Consider the following 22,164-nt stretch of genomic DNA (forward strand, 5'->3'; position numbering starts at 1 on the left):
AAAAGCATAAACAAAACTTCAGCATTTGGAGGCGAGATCTCCCTGCAACATTGGTAGGAAGCAGCAAATGATGTTCTGATCCTCCCACGAATCAAGTATGGGATCGGTCACACATACACATACACACTCACACGAACCAAACACACTCAACATAAAAACAGAACAATAACTTTCCAACCCATAGTCTCGTTTTGCTCCAAATCTGTCTGGATCTTCCAAGTCTGCCATGTCTTCAGCTTCCTGTACTTCCCGGAGCTAGAAATGAGACCCAGGGGCTCCAGAGACCCGCTGCATTTCAGGTTGATTGGTTGATGATACATTTGTTGAAGCCACAGTGAGATTACATAAGATGTACTCGATTGCGCCAAGATCTTGTAGGTTCTTCTGAGAACTGCTATCACAGATGAGGTATCAGTGTGCAGTTTTAGGGGCTATGTCTCGGACTAGCAAAGAAAAGGGCTACATCTGCGCTATGAGAAAATGACAACCCCTAGACCCCCTGAAGAAAAGATTCCAATTCATCTTTAGTCGTGAAGGTGTGACTCGTGCCCTGATGCGTGACTCGTACCTTAGTGGGATGTTGGAGAGCAAAGCAAATACCTTTATTGTAAAGTTGCGTGCAGTAGGGAGACATTACTTTTCTGGCTGCCACTACACGAGCTGAGAAGTCAGGAAATAGTAGGATTTTTTTCCCTTCATAAAGCAGGTCCTTCCGTTGCTTGTATTTTTCCATTATTCTGGTTTTATCGAGAAAGTTCAGATATCTTGCGATGGCTTGCCTCAGCCTCTGATTATCTAGCGTTGGGCCTACTCTGTGCGCGCTCTCTAACAGTGTTCGGCCTATCAGTGTTTGCCACTTCTAAGGCTTCAGGCAGCCACGTCGAGAACAAGTGAGCAGCGCCTCTTGTTGCAGAGACTCGGGGAGTCCACTACCCATATGTTTCTATGGCTCCTGTTTTCGAGCTCATTGTGCTTAGCTTCGAGGTCGATATTCTGTTTTTTTTGGCGCTGCTAGCATGGCCTCAGTGCCATCCTGTCGCGCCTCCTGCTGCGCTATTCTGGCTTCCATGGCTGCTTGTGATGCATGATGCTGTTCCATTTTTTCATGAAGCTCATCTAGGGAGGATTGCAGGTTTTTGCAATTGGTCGTTCAGAGCCACAGTGACCGCTTTGGAGATGCTTCTGAAAGACAATCGGATGGGGTGGTGTTTCCCGCCAGCTTCTCTGCCATGGGCTTCCATGCTCTGTTTGCCATGAACGGCCTAAAAGGCAGTAAAGTACAGTCACGATCAGTAAGTGGGATGATAATATATTCATATTGCGGCAATTTGGTCATGAAAATCTAGAAAAATATAGTATCTTGGCGCAGGTCTCCGAGGAGCCGAAAGGTCTGACCTCCATTCAGCAGTGCGTCATCACCAGAAGTCTTTTGCTGTACGGATTTCTGATGAGACCCCCACCTTACAAATTGTGTGCAGTTCTAGAGAACACATCTACAACAAAGACCTTACTAAAGTATGGCACAAAAGATGTGTCCAAAACACGTCCAACCGAGCACGCAGCTAATAGCGCTCATCACATGTAAATTCTTGTTGATGAGGCTATTAGTTTTTTCCCCTGATGCAAAAAAATAAAATAAAAATGTGTGGCCAACGTTCACATTTTAACCCTCGAAAATTAATGCTTGCCCTGGAGCAGACATTAATTCTTGAATCCCAAAAAGTTTACAGAAAAGCTGAAAATATGGCAATATTAAGTCAGAGGAACTGAAAAAGGAGAACCTTTATTAAAAAAAAAAAAAAAAAAAAAGTGTTCTGGCAGTCAGGTTAGGAAAACATACGCTCAATTAATGAGCGTCCATTTTCCTAACCCGTAACTTTGTACAGGTTAGGAAAACGGACACTCGTATAATTGAGCGTATGTTTTCCTAGCCCACTGACAACCACCTCTCCTCGGCATCCGAGGAGGCACTAGAGATGCAAAATTTTCCCTAGTGTCTCCTTTTTACTGCAGCAGCCTGTGTAAATATTCAATAGGGAGCCCGGGTAAGGTGAATCAGCGCTCCTTAAGAGAGCAGGCGCTCAATCATGAGATAGCGAATTGCTAGGCTGATGCATTCTTTCTCTCTCTCACACACTGATGTCGCACAAACCTAGCAAGTGCTCCGCAACTGCTGTCACCTCTTGGTCTTTCACATTTTGAAAATGGTGCCCTCATGTGCCCCAATGGCCCCCGTCCATTGGCACCACCCTGGGAGACTGACTGGTTGCGCCGGCCCTGAGAATAATTTGAAATTAGAAATAGAAATATGCAGGCAAAACTGAATTCTTTGTTTTGGTGTCTACTCCAGCTTCACCCTCTCCCTTTCTGTTTCCTGCAGAAAGGAGCTGTGGCTGGGGAAGAACAGGAGAAGAGGGCTAGATTAGAAAGTAGAAGGCTGCTCTTTGTTTTGCACTGTTCACTGTCTGCTCCAGGCTGACTCCTCCTCTTTCTTGCATGCTGCCTTGGGAGGAGAGGTGCTAGAGCAGGTAGCAGAGTACTATTCTCTTCTTTCTGAGATTAGGGGCACTTGCCTGTAGAGTTGTTGGAGCAGTGCTTTGTGTTCTCATACAGTGTGCCACCTCCTATGCCCTTCGCTAAAGCAGCCCTGCTGATGATCCCTTCTTGGCCCTGATGCCTGGAGAAACAGTCCCTCTTACAATGTTGCCTCTGAATTTTGGCAGGCTATTCTTTAATGTAATTTTTTATAAGCTGAGTTCAAATTTGTGCACTATGAGCCAAGTGTGCCTGAGCAAGAATAGTTCAAATATTATTGAATTTCAAAATTTCTATTTAACTGCTTCAGTTGAGTCACTGTATTCTATTTTCTCCTAGGATAAGCAGGATGGCAGTCCTCACACATAGGTGATATCAGTGGAGCCCATTATGAAACTTTGATCTCAAAGAACCTAGAGCTTTCAGCATGCTCTACTGAGCATGTGCAGCTATAGCCATTTCCCTGTCACTTAGGCAGTCCTTCAGTCCTTTTTCCATAGAGCAGTGTGGTTGAAGATTCAGCTTTTCTCTCTTCGCAGCTAAGGCTGTGTCAGTTCTGGAGCTGCAAGCTACTGTTTTTTCGGGCAGAGCCTTGGAGGTGTGTTTTTGTTTTTGTTGTTTAATTTTCCTTCACTTCTCTTCCAGTAGTTTAGGTCTAATTTATTTTTCTCTCTTCCTAGCACCTTTTTGTCATTCACATGACAGGCCTAGTGTACTATATGACTGACTGACTGAGGTTTTCCCCTTAATAAATAATGCTGCACATTCAGTATATTTCTGCACATTCAGTATATTTCCTTAACGCGTCTGTTTTTTCCTTTGTCAGCACTTGTTTGGACTGTCAGTGTGCAGTCTGTGTGGTCCATGTAGGCCTCTGGCCTGGGGACATGCCTGAGTTCCTACACAGGCAAGAGTTCCAGGAAATTCTGTCTAGCTGCTAGGTATCGACAGAGGCTCAGACCATGGAGGAAATCAAGACCAGATGTTCCCATGGGAGGAGAGCTCATCCTCCCCACATTCCGAGGAAGTGGTCTCCTTGGCTGGTACCCTGGATGAGTGGCTTCCCCTCCTGCATGTCAGATTGATCTGGCAATGCATCTCCTTTGGAGAGGATGAGCATGAGCCTGGGCGATCAGCTTCGCTAATGCACCATTGGTGCCATGCCCACTATCTGTTGCTCATTATCATGTGTGCCAGAGCACAAATGATCCCAGCAGCATGTCAAGTACCAGGGGCGCTGCAGTCGCCATTGAGCGCCGGGGGCACCATTGAGGGTTTGCCGCCGAGCACCATGGACACCATGGCTACCAGTTGGCATCCTGGATCAAGGGCCATGATGCCATTGTGCGCCAGTGGCGCCATCAAGCATCATGGAGGCCATCTTATGCCAAAGGGGCCTTCAGAGTTAGCCAGCACCACGGGCATTATCAAACATAGTGGGCGCCACAAATGCCTTTGATGCATCAAGCGGCATGGGTGCTGTCGAGTGCCAAGACATTGCGGTTGTCGAGCTCCATGGCAACATCTATGCTGTCGAGCACTGTGTCATGTTGATTGTAAGTGCCATCTGTACCATGACTGCTAGTAGGCACTGTGTGCACAATCGATGCCAGCGAGCACCACGGACACTATCAAGTAACTTGCATTCCACTGAAGCCATCGATGCCATTGAGCAGCATTGGTGTCACAGAAAACTGTGGCATGGTGGCCATGGACGCCATCAATGCCTTCAGATTTAGTACTGTGGGCACCACTTAGCACTGCGAGTGCTGTCCACTGCCATCAGAGGTGCAAATGAACACTGTCAAGAGAGGTGCTATGGGCACCATTGAGTGCTGAAGACACCATCGAAGAGCAGGTTGTCACCAATCCCATTGAGTGCCATTGACACCATTGAATGCGATATGCCATCAAGCACCATGGGGGCCCTCAACATCAGACACCAAGGTTGCCCTCAATGCTATTGGGCACCTCAGTATGGCATGCCGTGGACACTGTCAAGTGCCATGGACATCATCAAGCGACATGGGCATCTTGGATGCTGTGGCTTCCATTGGTGCCATTGTGCCTATTGTGCACATAGAGAGCCATGTTTGCATCAAGCACATAGACGCCAAGCACCATGGTTGCCATCATATGCTGTGGACACAGTCTACCACTACGGTCACCATTACTTGCCAGGCGTGTTGATGGGTTCCGGGATCATCTTCCACATCGTTTAACGCCATGAGCGGCCTCACCATTAGGCAGGTAGGCGTTGGAAGCCATTGATGTCAGCAAGTGCTGGGGGTGCTGCCACCAAAGGGTGCCCCCAAGTGACAAAGGCGATGCATTCAGCTCTGTTGCCATCACTTGAGCATGGCAAGTGCTGCACCCATCATAATGTATCATTGGAAGTACTGACAATGGGGTTGCCTTTGGCGAAGGTCATCTATGCCTCTATTTATTTATTTTTATTTATTTATTTAAAAAGCTTTTATATACCGCTATTTGGATATAACCATCATAACAGTTTACAATATTTGTCAATATCTAATAAGTAACAAATACAAAATTCAAAAGCATCATTCTTTCATTCTTAAAATTAAGCAAAATTACAGTTTAAAAACAAATATAACTCTGTCATCTAATCATTCATATCATAAGCTGTCTCAACAAAACTAGCGCTGCATGGTGAATTCGTTACTATTCTCAAGGCGCACTGCCAGGGCACTACCATCACTGTCGGCACTGTTGAGTGCCGTCAGTGGTGACACTACCACACTGCTGTGGATACAGTCACAGTCATTCCTATTGTGGGTGGCGCCTGGGTGCTTTAGACTCCCTGGGCACCATTCCTTCCATCGCATGTGGTAGGTACCACACAGGGCGTACCCGGTATTGTCCACCACCACTATATGTACCAAGATATACTTCCACGTGGGGCTGCCTGTGTGTAGTGTATCATGGCAATGGCTCTTGATCACGATCAAGGTGGCACAGAGATGCTTTTTAGTGTCTTCATGTGTCTGGCACATGGGAGTGGTCTTGGACTCCAATGGTCCACCATTAGAGTGGACCACCATTACAGTTTTTGTGCCCATCTAGGCCATGGCATGGACTGCTAGGCCTGCGGGTACTGTCTTTCCATACATGCATGTCACTGTCGGCTCGACAGAGTACCACAGCATGGGTACACAGTGCTGCTGTTGCAGGACACAGATTCACTCCATTTTGGGCTTGATACCAGGATACCTCCCCCTTTCAGGATGGGATGGGGCCCTTACGGGCATCCTCCCTCATTGGCTTACGCTCTGGATCCCCTTTAGGAGGGAGCTCCAAATAGCATTCCCTCTCTGGTGCATAACTCTTATTAGGGTGACGATACAGCCCTTGATTCACATAAATCGGTGCAGCAACATGGCCAGCTGGGTCATTTTTGCAGTTTTTTCCTGCCATGTTGGCTTTAGTGTCCAACTAGGCACCCACCAGCAGCTGTTTTGGTAAGTGATTGTGCCCCACTCTCATCCGGAGAGTGTAAGGATTTCCAGAATCGAACAGATCCGGTGGAACAGTGTGCTTCCTCCCCACCTTGGGGGTAAGAGGTCTGACCTTTGGCTTTCGAGAGGTGCCTTCAGTAAGTTCTTTCTCGGTGCCTTGTTTCTGCTCAGAGAAGGGGTTGTTTTTCACATCCCATCCTCCAGATTGGCTTACCCTCTGAATGGTAGCAACCCTCTGTTTTCGCATGGGATCCTAAAGTTGCCCATCAGGAACTTTAGCTTCTCCATTGCTCTATTGCTTAGTGGGGATGCTTTGTGTTGGGCGATGAGCTTCCCGGATCAGGATTCCTCGTAGTGTTGGGAATTCCTTCTCCTGGAAATCTGCTCCCCAGAAGGATTCCTCTCACGTGAGTGGAGTGCCTTTTCGGATTCCTGCTGAGCGCAACGGGCATAGTTTAACTTCATGCTGCTCCTACCCATTGGTGTTGAGTTGGTTAAGAACATAAGAAATTGCCATGCTGGGTCAGACCAAAGGTCCATCAAGCCCAGTATCCTGTTTCCAACAGAGGCCAAATCAGGCCAATTACCCAAACACTAAGAAGATCCCATGCTACTGATGCAATTAATAGCAGTAGCTATTCCCTAAGTAAACTTGATTAATAGCCGTTAATGGACTTCTCCTCCAAGAACTTATCCAAACCTTTTTTGAACCCAGCTACACTAACTGCACTAACCACATCCTCTGGCAACAAATTCCAGAGCTTTATTGTGCGTTGAGTGAAAAAAGAATTTTCTCCGATTAGTCTTAAATGTGCTACTTGCTAACTTCGTGGAATGCCCCCTAGTCCTTCTATTATTCGAAAGTGTAAATAACTGATTCACATCTACTCGTTCAAGAACTCTCATGATCTTAAAGACCTCTATCATATCCCCCCTCAGCCGTCTCTTCTCCAAGCTGAACAGCCCTAACCTCTTCAGCCTTTCCTTACAGGGGAGCTGTTCCATCCCCTTTATCATTTTGGTTGCCCTTCTCTGTACCTTCTCCATCGCAACTATATCTTTTTTGAGATGCAGCAACCAGAATTGTACACAGTATTCAAGGTGCGGTCTCACCATGGAGCGATACAGAGGCATTATGACATTTTCCATTTTATTCACCATTCCCTTCCTAATAATTCCTAACATTCTGTTTGCTTTTTTGTCTGCTGCAGCACACAGAGCCAACGATTATAAAGTATTATCCACTATGATGCCTAGATCTTTTTCCTGGGTGGTAGCTCCTAATATGGAACCTAACATCGTGTAACTACAGCAAGGGTTATTTTTCCTTATATGCAACACTTTGCACTTGTCCACATTATTTTTATTTTTTATTTATTTAGAGATTCTTATATACCGTGGTACGTATAGATATACATCACCTCGGTTTACAGTAAACATTAATATTAGCAACAGGCTTTACATAAAACGGGTTAAACAGTAAGTGATCAATACGTTAACAATAAGGAATTAACAATACGTTAACAATAAGGAATTAGCAACATTAAATTTCATCTGCCATTTGGATGCCCAATCTTCCAGTCTTGGAAGGTCATCTTGTAATGTATCACAGTCTGCTTGTGATTTAACTACTCTGAATAATTTTGTATCATCCGCAAATTTGATAACCTCACTCATTGTATTTCTTTCCAGATCATTTATAAATATATTGAAAAGCACCGGTCCAAATACAGATCCCTGAGGCACTCCACTGTTTACCCGTTTCCACTGAGGAAATTGACCATTTAATCCTACTCTGTTTCTTGTTTTTCAACCAGTTTGTAATCCATGAAAGGACATTGCCTCTTATCCCATGACTTTTTAGTTTTCGAAGAAGCCTCTCATGAGGGACTTTGTCAAACGCCTTCTGAACATCCAAATACACTACATCTACCAGTTCACCTTTATCCACATGTTTATTAACCCCTTCAAAAAAATGAAGCAGATTTCTTAGGCAAGACTTCTCTTGGGTAAATCCATGTTGACTTCCATTAAATCATGTCTTTCTATATGCTCTATGATTTTGATCTTGAGAATAGTTTCCACTATTTTTCCCGGCACTGAAGTCAGGCTCACTGGTCTATAGTTACCCGGATCACCCCTGGAGCCTTTTTTAAATATTGGGGTTACATTGACCACCCTCCAGTCTTCAGGTTTAATGGATGATTTTAATGATAGGTTACAAATTTTAACTAATAGATCAGAAATTTCATTTTTGAGTTGCTTCAGTACCCTGGGATGTAGACCATCCGGTCCAGGTGATTTGCTACTCTTTTAGTTTGTCAATCTGGCCTACTACATCTTCCAGGTGTACAGTGATTTCGTTCAGTTCGTCTGACTCATCACGGCTGAAAACCATCTCTGGAACTGGTATCTCCCCAACATCCTCATTAGTAAACACGGAAGCAAAGAATTAATTTAGTCTTTCTGCAATGACCTTATCTTCCCTAAGAGCCCCTTTAACCCCACGGTCATTTAATGGTCCAACCGACTCCTTCACAGGTTTCTTGCTTTGGATATATTTTTTAAAGTTTTTATTATGAGTTTTTGCCTCCATGGCCAACTTAATTTCAAATTCTCTCTTCGCCTTACTTATCAATGTTTTACACTTAACTTGACAAGGCTTATGTTTTATCCTATTTTCTTCAGATGGATCCTTCTTCCAATTTTTGAAGGATTTTTTTTTGGCTAAAATAGCCTCTCTCACCTCACCTTTTAACCATGGCGGTAATCGTTTTGCCTTCCTTCCACCTTTCTTAATGCGTGGAATACATATGGACTGCACCTCTAGGATTGCATTTTTAAACAATGTCCAAGCCTGCTGAGCACTTTTAACCTTTGCAGCTGCACCTTTCAGTTTTTTTCTAACTATTTTCCTCATTTTATCAAAGTTTTCCTTTTGAAAGTGTAGTGTTAGAGCTGCAGATTTACTTATTGTCCCCCTTCCAGTTATTAGTTTAAATTTAATCATGTTATGATCACTGTTGCCAAGTGGCCCCACCACAGTTACCTCTCTCACCAAATCCTGCGTTCCACTAAGAATTAAATCTAAAATAGCTTCCTCTCTTGTTGGTTCCTGAACCAATTGCTCCATGAAGCAATCATTTATTACAATCAGGAACTTTGTCTCTAGCAAGTCCTGATGTTAACATTTATCCAGTCGATATTGGGGTAATTGAAATCTCCCATTATTATTGCACTGCCAAATTGGTTTGCTTTCCTGTTTTCTCTTAGCATTTCATAATCTGTCTGACCATTTTGTCCAGGTGGACAGTAGTATACTCCTATCACTATACTCTTACCCAACACACGGGCCGATACAGTAAAAATCGCGGGAGAGCGGGCAAGCACACAGACCACTCTCCTGTGCACGCGATTCAGTAAGTTAATTTATTTAAATCAGGGCCCATGGTAAAAAGAGGCACTAGGGACACTAGTGCGTCCCTAGCACCTGTTTTTGGACAGGAGCGACGGCTGTCAGTGAGTTTGACAGCCGACCCCCAGTTTTGCTGGCGTCTTTTCTCAAACCCGCTGACAGCCATGGGTTCGGAAACCGGACACCGGCAAAATTGAGCGTCTGGTTTTCAAGCCGCGGGCCCATTTAAAATATTTTTTTTTAAATTTTTAACTTTTTTTTAACTTTTGGGACCTCCGACAATATCGCCATGATATTAAGTCAGAGGGTGCACAGAAAAGCAGTTTTTACTGCTTTTCTGTGCACTTCCCCAGCGCCGGCAGAAATTAACACCTACCTTTTGGGTAGGCACTAATTTCTTAAAGTAAAATGTGCGGCTTGGCTGCACATTTTACTTACTATATCGCGCGGGAATGACTAATAGGGCCATTAACATGCATTTGCATGTTGCAGGTGGTATTAGTCTCGGGGGGGGGGGGGGGTTGGATGCACGTTTTCAACGCACTATTACCCCTTACTGAATAAGGGGTGAAACTAGAGCGTCGAAAGCGCGCGTCCAAATGCCGGTTAACAGTGCGCTCCACCGGAGCACACAGTACAGTGTGCTCCACCGGAGCACACTGTACTGTATCGGCCTGACACATGGGATTTCTACCCATATAGATTCTGCTGAGCATTTAGTCTCTTGTATGATCTTTATCCTGTTGGACTCTATACCCTCCCAGACATAAAGTGCCACACCCCCACCAAGTTGATCCTCCCTATCATTGCGATATAATTTGTACCCTGATATAGTACTGTCCCATTGGTTATCTTCCTTCCACCAAGTCTCTGTGATGCCAATTATATCAATCTTATCATTTACTGCTACACACTCTAACTCTCCCATCTTACTTTTTAGACTTCTGGCATTGGCATACAGACATTTCAAAGTGTGTTTTTTGTTTAACAACCTGCTTTTCAGTTGTTTGGGATAATTCAGAAATCATTAGCTTTGGTGATTTTTTGCATATAGGCATATGGACTATGTTTGCTTTTAATAGAAACCACTCCGTTGGATGCCCTAACTCTCCTGTTTCATTAGTATCCCTTCAAGGATACATTTCTCCGAACCATGCACTGCTGAGTGACTGTCTGCTTTCCCCCTTGTTCTAGTTTAAAAGCTGCTCTATCTCCTTTTTAAAGGTTAGCGCCAGCAGCTTGGTTCCACTCTGGTTAAGGTGGAGCCCATCTTTTCCCTCTGAGGGAAAGTCTCTATTTCTTCACTGGCAGGTTTGTCTTCTGACAGCACGCTGTATCTAGGGCTGAGGGTGGAGAATCACGTGAAAGCGACTCCCCAACCATATTGCAGTCATGGGTTCTTTTCTTCTCCTTTTCATTGGCGGACACGGCAGTCCCTATTCATTCAAACATTTCCGCTTGCGTGCTGCGACGTTATCAGGTGGAGCAAGGGGGATATCTTGAGCCACAGGTTTGATACCTAGGCTTGGTTGGTGAGCAGTATGCTGATCAGCCTGTTCCTCCTCTAGTACCCTCAGGATTCATAGATCAGTGAGGAAGTCCTCTGCCACAGGGGCTACCTATTGCAGCATTCCTGTTGCTTTCAGCAGAGAGATTTGTGGACTCATTCCTTAGGTTCTTCTCATCCTGCTGAAGTCTAGGACTCTCAGTATCGTTACTGAGGAGAGATGGGCCCTGTGTGTGCTGTACCTGCCTCAGCAGCAACTCCCTGCTGGGATTGTCAGGGAGTTTGGTTGGGAAGTCTCCTTTGGCCTGCAGCCCATGGGTCTTCCTCCTTGTGGTGTTCACCTTTTCTGACTTTGTCAGATGCATGGGAATGATCACTGCATCTGCCTTCATGGAAGGGTAAACTATCATTCCCCTGCTTTGGCCAGTTCCCTGGCTGAGATGCTTCCCTTTCACCTGGCTTCCCCTGATGGTGAAGTACATCATTCAGGTGAGTTCCCTGGGGAGAAGTAGCTCTTCATGATCTTGTATTTGTAGTAGCTCGGTAGGTGGTGTCTGCCGCAGACCCGGATACTTCTTGCAGCTGCTTCTCTGGGCAGTCATTTGACTTCCATGTCCGCTGTTCATTTTGGACATATTTTGGGCGTTGCTTTGTGTGCCCAATCAGTCTTGTTACTTGAATGATGATAAACCGCAGTTTTTCTTCTGGGATCTCTAACCCCAGCTGATTTTCAGTTGTCTTGTGCCTTTGACTACTGGTGCTAGTCTAAGTTCACTGATCAGAAGCTCTGAATGTTGGGTTTTGTGTGGCTCAGTGGGTTTCTTGCCCCTTGCTAACATTACATCCCTGCCTTCGGATGCCTTGCTACATAATGGAGTTTCTGTCTCTTTGTCTGTCATACCAGCTCTTTCTTCCTAGCTACAGCTTGAGCCCCAGAGTATGGCAATTTATGGACAGCATGCAAGGCATAGATAGCGAGGCCCCATTTTGTGCAGCGCGCACACTGTACACAGTACCTCATCTTCCTCCTCTTGCGCTCCCTTCTTGGACTCCTTCCAGCCTCTGACTTATCCCCAGTCTGAGTGAGATGGGGACAGCATTCACTTGAACACTGGATGTGATTCACTGAGTATTGGGCAACAATAGAGGAGCTCTGACAGCCACATGCAGCAGCCAAAATAACCAAACGGGCTACCTGCACCATATCAACTACTTCATTCTCCTGTATTTTAATGTAAAGGGAGCTGGTCCACTATGATGAGTTCATGTGTGTCTCTACCCTCTGTAACCCTGTGTTTTAAAATGATTCCATAGCTCTTTTTTGGCCATATGGGTCCTCTTCATAGCCCCACTGCCTTGGAGGGTGTTGTGTCACACAACATATTTGATAATATAGATGTGCCTTGGGCTTGGACAGGTTGGGAATCACAGAAGTAGGGCACTGTTGAGGTAACTATCTGATACAGACTGGCAAAGATAAGAAGAATTTCTTGTTAATCCTTTCTGTTCATCTCTCGCTTGTCTAGATCAAAACCGTACTGTAAATGTAAGCATGTGAGAGGCTGTGGGATTTGGCATGAGTAATGTGGGTTTATGTTCATTTTAATCTGTTTCAGGGGGAGGGGGGGGGTGTTCCAATCAGTATTTATTTATATATCAGCTATCATCAATTCTTGGTAGAATTTATTTATTTATTGTAAAATTTTGTATTCCGCAACTTCCAAAAAAAATACTTACTGTCCAGGGCGGATTACAAAGATCCATCTATAAACGCGTTAACAGACATGTAATTTAAATCATATACAAGAAAACATTAAAAAAAAAAAAATTATTTTGAAACTGAGACTTCAGCTCACATACACCTCTATAAAAAATGTTTTAAGCTGCTTTCTAAAGACCTTCAGATCATTTTCTTTCCTTCGAGCTATTGGTAGGGAATTCCTCAATACTGGAGCAGTGTGAAATGGCTCTTAAATGCATGGTGGTCAATTTATAATCCCTCGTGCCAGGCACCTGCAGTATTACTCGGGAAGTACTTGGACTAAAGGAGGCGGAGCAGCAGAAGGGATTCTGGTAAGAAGAAAGCGTTTGATGGGAGCTCTTCCTAGAAAGATTGATATTGATCTGCTGAGCCAGCAGGTGTCTTTGTACCTTGCATGGTCCAGACTGGTAAGAGACTAACAGAATTTTAGCAGGTGAGAGAAATTCCTCTTTTTTTGTAATGGTGACACAAATTGGCTGTCAAAGAGCTCTGGCAGAAAGGTTTTACAGAATTGAATTAAAGAAAAGATTCCTCTCTTCTCATCTCATTTTTATTTAATTCCTGCAAAAATATTGGTGCTTAACATTTTTAGAAGCTCCTCTCTAGTCTACTCCCACAATTATGAATTGAAGTAAGTTTGTGTTCTGCTCAAGACCCCTCAGCAGGCAGAGTATTCATACGTTTAAAATGTGAATATATGAGCTTAAGGTGCCTAATGAGTGCAATCATTTTTTATTACAAGATGGAAAAATGAGAAATTGGTTGTATTAAGACATGTACAAAGCATTGCTGCGGCTAAGCCTTAAAAGAACCAGAATCGACAAGACTGCTGCTTTAAGGTGTGGCTTTTGCACAAGGGTCTCCTTCCCCACATTCCTCATAGTGCCTTGAAAGCTTCCTATCTCTGACCAAACTTTTTACATTTTTGTTTCTATTGATCCCAGTGTTTCTGGCATATCAGGTGCATAATGCAGACAGTACCTTGTGCATACTGGAGCAATTCCTATTTTAAGGGGAAAATCTATATACTCCAGCACCCTTTTGGAAATAATAGTCTTTCCTTATGTTTGTTTCAGGATAAAGATAAAGTTTCTGTAAACAAAACTCCCAAGTTGGATCGAAATGATGGAGGGAAGGAGGTGAAAGAGAAAGCTACAAAGAGGAAGCTGCCTTTCACTGTGGGAACAAATGGAGATCAGAAAGACTCCGATACTGGTAAGAGAAATGCCAAACCTTTTCTTGGGGTTACCCTGCCAGAAGTTTGTTTTAAGCATTGGGTTCTGCATCATACTATTTGCTTCCTACTTTGGTCCAGTCTGAATAAGCTCTGTTTCCTTGCTTGATTTTTATGTTCATTTAGGTAGGTAAGGTGAGCAATTTTCAAAAAGTCCACCTGGATGTGGCAAAGGCTATGAATATTCTACGTAATTTTCAAAGGGAAAGTGCATGTGCACTATCCTTCTGAAAATTGCCCACAGATACACGACCTATGGACTTTGCACTTTGTTTTTCTATGGGCAAAATTTTGCTGGAAAAGAATGCACATAACTTTTGAAAATCTAATCATGTTGTTTTCAAGCCCCGTCCTAAACATGCCTTTGAACATTTCCCCTCAGTCCAGCCTGTGTACCCCTGCATAAACCTTTAGACTGATTGAATGAGGGCAGTTTTCCCAAGTACATGACTTTGAAATTTGTCATTTTAATTGGATTTGTGTTCTGTATATTGTCAGCTTTCTGCAGTGGTGATATGGATGCCAAGACAGTGGTGACCTGAGACTGAAAGCTTTCATTTTAAAATGATTTTTTTCCTGAAACATAAAAATTCAGACTCGAAAAGAGTAAACGAATTATGACCTTATTTTCCTGCTGTTTGATGCCCAGGAGAAAGAGATTTCTTGCGGATTGTCACTAATGAAAGAATTGTGGATATGAAATAATGTGGATTTGTGGATGAAGCAGTGGGGGAAGAGGGGTTGAAGATATAGGGAAGGGAAATTGGTTGGGTGGTTTGGAAAGCACCATCCCAGAACAAAAATTGGAGTACTTTTTATGTTTGGTAGTAAATATTTAATTTGAATGCATTGTAATGGATTTATATTTAAAGACCCAAGTTTAATCTCCGTTGATGTGCTTGTTCAAGTTGCAGCTAGTAACCAGTCATTTTCTGCAAATGAAATCCATTGAACTTGGTGAAATAAAGCCTAATGCAACTGATTTTAGTACCTGTAGTTTAAACTGCTTCCTCTATGAATCAGATTTGCAGATGATACAAAATTATTCAGAGTAGTTAAATAACAAGCGAATTGTGATAAATTGCAGCAGGACCTTGCAAGATTGAAAGATTGGGCATCCAAATGGCAAATGAAATTTAATGTGGACAAGTGCAAGGTGATGCATATAGGGAAAAATAACCCATGCTGTACTTACACAATGTTAGGTTCCATATTAGGAGCTATCATCCAGGAAAAAGATCTAGGCATCATAGTGGATAATACATTGAAATCATCGGCTCAGTGTGCTGCAGCAGTCAAGAAAACAAACAGAATGTTAGGAATTATTAGGAAGGGAATGGTTAATATAACGGAAAATGTCATAATGCCTCTGTATCGCATCATGGTGAGACCACACCTTGAGTACTGTGTACAGTTCTGGTCGCCGCATCTCACAGATATAGTTGCACTAGAGAAGCCACAGAGAAGAGCGACCAAAATGATAAAGGGGATGATACAGCTCCCCTGTGAGGAAAGACTAAAGAGGTTAGGGCTATTCAGCTTGGAGAAGAGACAGCTGAGGGGGGATATGATAGAGATCTTTAAAATCATGTGAAGTCTAGAACAGGTAAATGTGAATCTGTTGTTTTCTCTTTTGGATAATAGGACTAGGGGCACTCCATGAAGTTAGCATGAAGGACATTTAAAACTAATTGGAGAAAATTGTTTTTCACAACGCACAATTAAGCTCTAGAATTTGTTGCCAGAGGATATGGTTAATGTAGCTGGGTTTAAAAAAGTTTTGGATAAGTTCTTGGAGGAGAAGTCCATTAACTGATATTAATCAAGTTGACTTAGGGAATAGCCACTGCTATTACTGGCATCAGTAGCATGGGATCTACTTAGTGTTTGGGTACTTGCCATGCACGTGTAACCTGGATTGGCCACTGTTGGAAACAGGAAGCTGGGCTTGGTCTGACCCAATAAGGCTTTTTCTTATGTTCTTATGAATTTTGTGTGCACTTTTAGATAGCACAGGTGTCTGATGCATTCCATGGGCATGTGAATTTATGGGTGATGTAATGTGCTGTTTGTGGGTTTGTGATGAAATGACACATTTGTTGTGCTGCTGTTTCTAGTTCTGAATGTTCTCCTTTTAAAATGCTTGTGTTGTCTGTAGAATGTGTGCGCATTTTTTAGACACCTTTTCACAGAGGTACAAGTAGCAGTGCTTCCCCCTTCTTAGTCAGCTTCCTCTACAAAATATTCTTCTTGTCCCAGGTCTCAGGCAATAGTCCTACAAAGTTTCTGACTAAAAAGGTGTTTGGAATCTTTAAAACAATTTGCAGCTTTTTCCTCTTCCTTCTTGAATAAAGTAAAGGGGGTTGCCCCATTAATCCATTTTGGTGCACAGAAATTTCCACATTGTGAAGTGGACAAACATGACAACCACACTACTTTGTCCAGGATGGCGGGGGTGGAAGGAAATTAGAACCAAAAAGTTTCCAATAAGGGCCCTGAACTCAGCAGTCAGAGTAACAGATAAGTATGAGAAAAATAAGTGTGAAAGCTTGCTGGGCAGACTGGATGGGGCCGTTTGGTCTTCTTCTGCCGTCATTTCATTTCTATGTTTCTATGTTACTGCAGGCTCACTTTTTCAGCCTGATGAAGGGGAGTGTTAGCTTCCAAAATCTAGTCAAGAAATATGTTATGCTAGTTCAATAAAACGGTCTCACCTTTAAATATTTGTGTTTATTGACCTTTGTCACTCTTCCCTGACAATCAAGCTTGCAGTCCCTGAACCTTTACCAGCAGCCAGCGTTGCATCATCCCTGAAGAAAGGGGAATGTGATCTGCACAGGGGACACTGTCTGTGCCACTTCATCAGCTGATGTTTTAAGGATGGTGAGATGTACGTCAGAGGAGTCATGCAATTCGCTCTTTGTGCTGTTCTCACATTTCAATCAAAAATTGAAAAGAATTTAAATTGCTAGTTTTTGGACTGAAAACAGCTATTCAGTTACACACATGGGTCACATGACTGCATGGCATTGCATGGTTGGATTTAATGCTTTCTGGAAAGGCATTAAAACCTTTCAGTGCACATGCCCAGTAGTTCCCATGCTGCCACTGCTACCCTCAGTTCATTTTTGTCTACCAAGAAGATCTGATGTGCATGTTCTTCTCTGGCCCTGCAGAGCTCAAGAAGCTGTTTTTCTTCAGGCAATTAACCTGAAATCTCCCTAGATCACCAAAATTTGTTTTTTCAAACTTTTAGCATATATTTTTCGTTTTCATTCCACTAAATTAGCCTGTAGTTTTTGATTCAGTGCAGTAGCATCCGTAGGCTGCCAAGATGCATCATTTTGTCTCTTCAGATGGTCAATGTGAAGAAACTTTTTTTTTGTTTGATAATTGCCTTATCAATTTTCCTTATGTCTAAGAAGCAGACCAGTGACTTCAAGTTTATTTATTTATTTTTATATACCGATGACCGTTTGCACATTGTATCGGTTTACATGGAACTAAGAGAGAGTCACCAATTGCAAACAGTTTTCTACACATGCTTAGAATAAGGCCATAATGCCTCCAGTTGTGACTTCTGTGTGAAGATGTCACCCAGAGTAGTTCAAAACTGAAAGGAAAGTCTCCCTTTCAGTAAGCTAAGTCTTGCTGTTGAAGCAGTCATAAGTTTGAACCAAGTGCCATAGAGCTATACCAACCATTATTGATCAGGCTGTGCCACAAAGCCTCTTAAGCTTCAGCGCCTGGATAAGTCCAGGAGTTGTGAAAAATCCCACTGGCCCCACTTGAGCCAACAAGGACTTGGCATAGAAGCAAGGAGCCAAAGAGTTGACACTGAGCTTTGAGCAGTGTGAACTCTGGCTCATACAATGCCACATTGATCTCCAGAGGTCTTGTCCGGAGCCTTCAACACTATCCTCCAGAAACCATGGAGGACATATTCATCTCTTTGGGGCTGATCCTGGTGCTGCTGAAAGCACTGTGAGGCAAAGTTCCATAGGAGTATCGCCAAGATGTTCACTCGGCAGCCGAGTGTGTCAGGATCCTGTCATTGAACACGTCTAGTTGCATCAAAATGATCTCCCCTTGGCATCTCCTTGTTTGAATGCTTTCTACATCTTTCACAGTCTGGCCTAAATACCAACTCTGCTGTGGTTTATGTAAGCACACCCTGATGGCTTTTCACCATTGTGTAGAAGGAAACGCCATTTCTGTAGAATTTCTATTTGTCAGTCATTTTTGACTTGATCCAGTTGAAGCCTGTCACAGAGTATCCATTGTGGTTCTCATCCAGCTAATAAAAATCCCCTTCAATTCTCTCTACTCTTGTGAGATCAAGTATCTGACGTACAAGACCTCATTTGTAGTGACAGTAATTTCAGCCTGCAGAGTAGGAGAGTTCCAGACCCTCTAGTGACTTATCCACTATATACCAGATTTCATCATTATGTAGTGGTGTTCAGCACTCATCCCAAATTCCTGTCCAAAGTATTGTCAGATTTCGGCCTTAGTTGTCTATCATCATTCCAACATTTTCCATAGCCCACACTTCCACAAAGGTGAAAGTCCTTTCCCTAGATTGAATTATCACCTGGACTCAAACCCATAGAAAATCCACCAAACATTTTGTTTGTTTTTACATGCCAGTAAACCTGTGTGTGTAGTGACAAAAGTATACCATTTCAAATTGGACAGTATCCATTTTTTTTATAATGTTAGGTTACCTTCCCTATGTTAAATTTAATTTTTAATCAGACAAAAATATTTCCCACCAAGTGATGGTAGTATTTGTTCCCTTTTTTATTGAAGACAACCCTTAACTAGGGAGTCCCATGCGTGTTACTCTTGAACTGCTTTTCTTCAGAGAGAGCAAAGTTGCTTACCCTGTATCCGGCTGTTCTTGAAGGCGACAGTTCACCATCCTTCCTCTTCAGAGCTGTTTTTGCCTTGATCAATGTTTTTATATGGAACTAATGAGTCAAAGGGTGTACACATTTATCCTTTCCAGAGAACTGTGGAAGAATCCAAAGTTTTATCAAAGAACCGTTAGTAGCCCCAGAGGAAGATAATAAATACTGCTATTCCATCTCTAAAATCCAAGATAAAGCACCACAAAATCCTTTCTGCTGCTCCTTTCTCAGTCTTAGCATTAGTTTGCTTGCATGCAAAAGCAGGATCTGTATGCTACAGGTATATGTTCTATATATGGATGGACCGGAGTTTCCCATGGTGCAGCTGAGGCCTTTCTAATCGTGATGATTCTTTTCTGGCAACGGAGACTGTATCAGTCCTTGAAAGTATGGTCCTTGGCACAAAGTCTGACCACAGTTGCTTTCATCTCTGGGTCTTCTGCAGTTGCCTGAAATATATGGCGTTACCAGTTGGGTCATCATGGATCATTCTCCTAAGGGAAATCACTTTCTGGCAGTAGGAAGGAACATGTATTAAGTGGCAACAAGCCACAAGGTTGAGCAAAGCTAAGATCTGATTTTTAAGAGAACTCTTTTTCTTCTTGACAAAGAACTCGGTGGGGAAAAAGAGGCTTAAGGGTCATCTCTGGGGAATGGATAGTGCTAGATCAATAATCAGAGGGAGAAGTGAGATCCCTTCATTCCAGTGGTCAGGAGCCGATGGATCCCCAGCGGTTGAGGAGCAATCCTGAATCCCTTTATTGTGGCTTGATTAAGGGAGTATTTCTGTGCAAATCCTGATGATTTCAATCAAGCTCTAACTTTTATTGGGGAGGGGACAGGGGAAAGCTCATGTAAGGCTGAGTCCAATTGAGTCAGAAGCCCAAAGGAAAAGAAGAAAACTGGGCCAAAAAAATCATGAAGTAGATATTTTATCCCTGTTTACTATTGTGAGGTGCTAATGAAATGTACTGGCTGGAATCTCAGTATCAGATTTAAGTAGCACTGCTTTCCTGTTGTACTTAACTATCACAAGAAAGTTACACATGAACTGTTCCAAACAATAATTATGGTAGTATAAGTTTACAGACTTTCTTTTTATGTTACAAATTCCCCTTAATGTCATACTGCAGCCCAGCTGGTTAGTTCAGGTTGGTGAGCTGTATTGAGTTTTCACTTCTAGCAAGGCTCTTTGTGAGTCTGGAAGGGAATGAGTTTCTGAAGCCTTTCTTTATTCCCACCCACTGTGTGTCAGAGAGAGACCTGACCCCCACCTAATCTTTCTCTCAGAATTCCAAGCCACTCTCATGTTTTCTTTAACTCTCTCCTTTTCAGCAGGAGAATCCCTCTCTCTCTCTCCACTGAGTTAGTCTTCTGTTCCCTGTAATCCACTGACACACCATTCAGCTTAATTGAGAGAATGACTGTTAAGTGGTAATCAAGTTTTAAAAAAAACCCTAAGGTAAATTCATAGAACATCATAGCCTTCACTTGGATCCTCCCTATATCTGCTTCATCTACTATCTTTTCTTTTGGCAGTTTTGTACTTCCCTGTCTCCTTTTGTTTTTGATTGTCCTGCATCCTTGCATGTATCTGCATACCAAATTCCTTCCTCTCCTCACTGTTCCATTGTGACTGCCTTTCATCTTGGCTTTATTCCCATTTTCCTGCTTTCTCCTCTTGGTCTGGCCATATGTTCTTTGTTTTGTTTTTTAATTCTTTGTGCTGTGATACTTTTGCCCTTTGCATCCTGCTGGTGTTCTATTCTGAAATCCTTGTATTTCTCTTTTTATTATTCATGCAAACACATTCACACACACAGTCTCCCTGTCTCTTTTCCTCCGCAGAATATTCTCTCTTCATGAAAATGTTATCCCTTTTCTCTTTCCTTTACCAAAAATTTCCCTTCTCCAGTTTGCACATTCCCTTCAGATTCTGACCCAGGCCTGTTCTCAGAAGCTTGGGACTGGCTGTCTGCTGCTGTTCCCCTCTCAGTTCATTGCCCTTACTCATGTAAACTTTTCTTTCTTTCTTTTCTTTTGTACTTGGTGCTTCTTTTCAGTCTGGTAAGTATTGTATGTGCAAGGGTGAAAAAGTCCCAGGTGCTAAGTTTCATTTGTGCTGCTGCTTCAGCAGGCCCAGTTCCACAAGGAGCCACTATAGCTGTGAAGTGGGACTGATCCTTGTTAGCACAAAAGTGGCTGCAGGGAAGATGGGAAGGAATTAAAAAAAAAAATCAAATGTTAGTCAAAATAAAAATGACAAAGAAACAAAAAACTTAAAGAACAAAAAAGCAAGAAAGTCTGAAAAATAAAAAATAATCAAAAATAAAGATGGCAAGAAACTTTTTTTTTATTCTTAAAAGATTTTTATCTGGCATCCAAGTTTTGTAAATCTGTTTGCACCACATCCTTGCTTGAGTACAGATCACCTGTTCCATGATTCCACAAGACCAAACACAACACAAACAGCCCCAATCTACTAGCAACCGTGAGTAGCAATACCAACACAAATGAGGTTTCCGGATCAGTCATACAATTTATAAACGCCAAATATTATGTAGAACAATTTTTATATATGTAGGACCACTACTGACTGGATCTGCCAATCAGTCAGACCCAATATAGGAGAAGTCACATTACTTTATTTAATCTATCTTTCGAGTCCCGAATCATATTTCAAAAAATATTGCCATGGGGAATACCAAAGCCACAAAAGGCTAATTTTAAATCCAAAACTCGCAACAAAATAATAGCAGTACTTAGCTTCGAAAAATGCAGTCCCGGACCCTCAGGTCCTGCTTCAGGGGTAGTAAACTTCTAAATCCTCAGTATTCGAGTCACGATGTAGTTCCCAAACGGCAAGCAAAACGGCGTTTTCCTGTTTCATCATTCAATGGCGGTCCTGCTTTGGGACCGCCATTGAATGATGAATGATGAAACAGGAAAATGTCGTTTTGCTTGCCGTTTGGGAACTACATCGCGACTCGAATACTGAGGATTTAGAAGTTTACTACCCCTGAAGCAGGACCTGAGGGTCCGGGACTGCATTTTTCGAAGCTAAGTACTGCTATTATTTTGTTGCGAGTTTTGGATTTAAAATTAGCCTTTTGTGGCTTTGGTATTCCCCATGGCAATATTTTTTGAAATATGATTCGGGACTCGAAAGATAGATTAAATAAAGTAATGTGACTTCTCCTATATTGGGTCTGACTGATTGGCAGATCCAGTCAGTAGTGGTCCTACATATATAAAAATTGTTCTACATAATATTTGGCGTTTATAAATTGTATGACTGATCTGGAAACCTCATTTGTGT

At 42.7% G+C, this 22,164-nt stretch overlaps 1 protein-coding gene across 6 annotated transcripts in view; it reads left to right on the forward strand.

Moving 5' to 3' along the window:
- Nucleotides 1-22,164, forward strand: part of ANKRD11 (ankyrin repeat domain 11) — an 899,251-nt gene that overhangs the window by 547,513 nt on the left and 329,574 nt on the right. For all 6 annotated transcript variants that reach the window (XM_029608601.1, XM_029608602.1, XM_029608600.1 and 3 more), the window contains one exon: nucleotides 13,775-13,913. In XM_029608601.1, coding sequence (XP_029464461.1) covers nucleotides 13,775-13,913 — 139 coding nt within the window. The remainder of the gene's footprint in view (nucleotides 1-13,774; nucleotides 13,914-22,164) is intronic.

Source organism: Rhinatrema bivittatum, chromosome 7, assembly GCF_901001135.1.
Source record: "Rhinatrema bivittatum chromosome 7, aRhiBiv1.1, whole genome shotgun sequence".
In the NCBI taxonomy this organism is placed as follows: Eukaryota; Metazoa; Chordata; class Amphibia; order Gymnophiona; family Rhinatrematidae; genus Rhinatrema; species Rhinatrema bivittatum.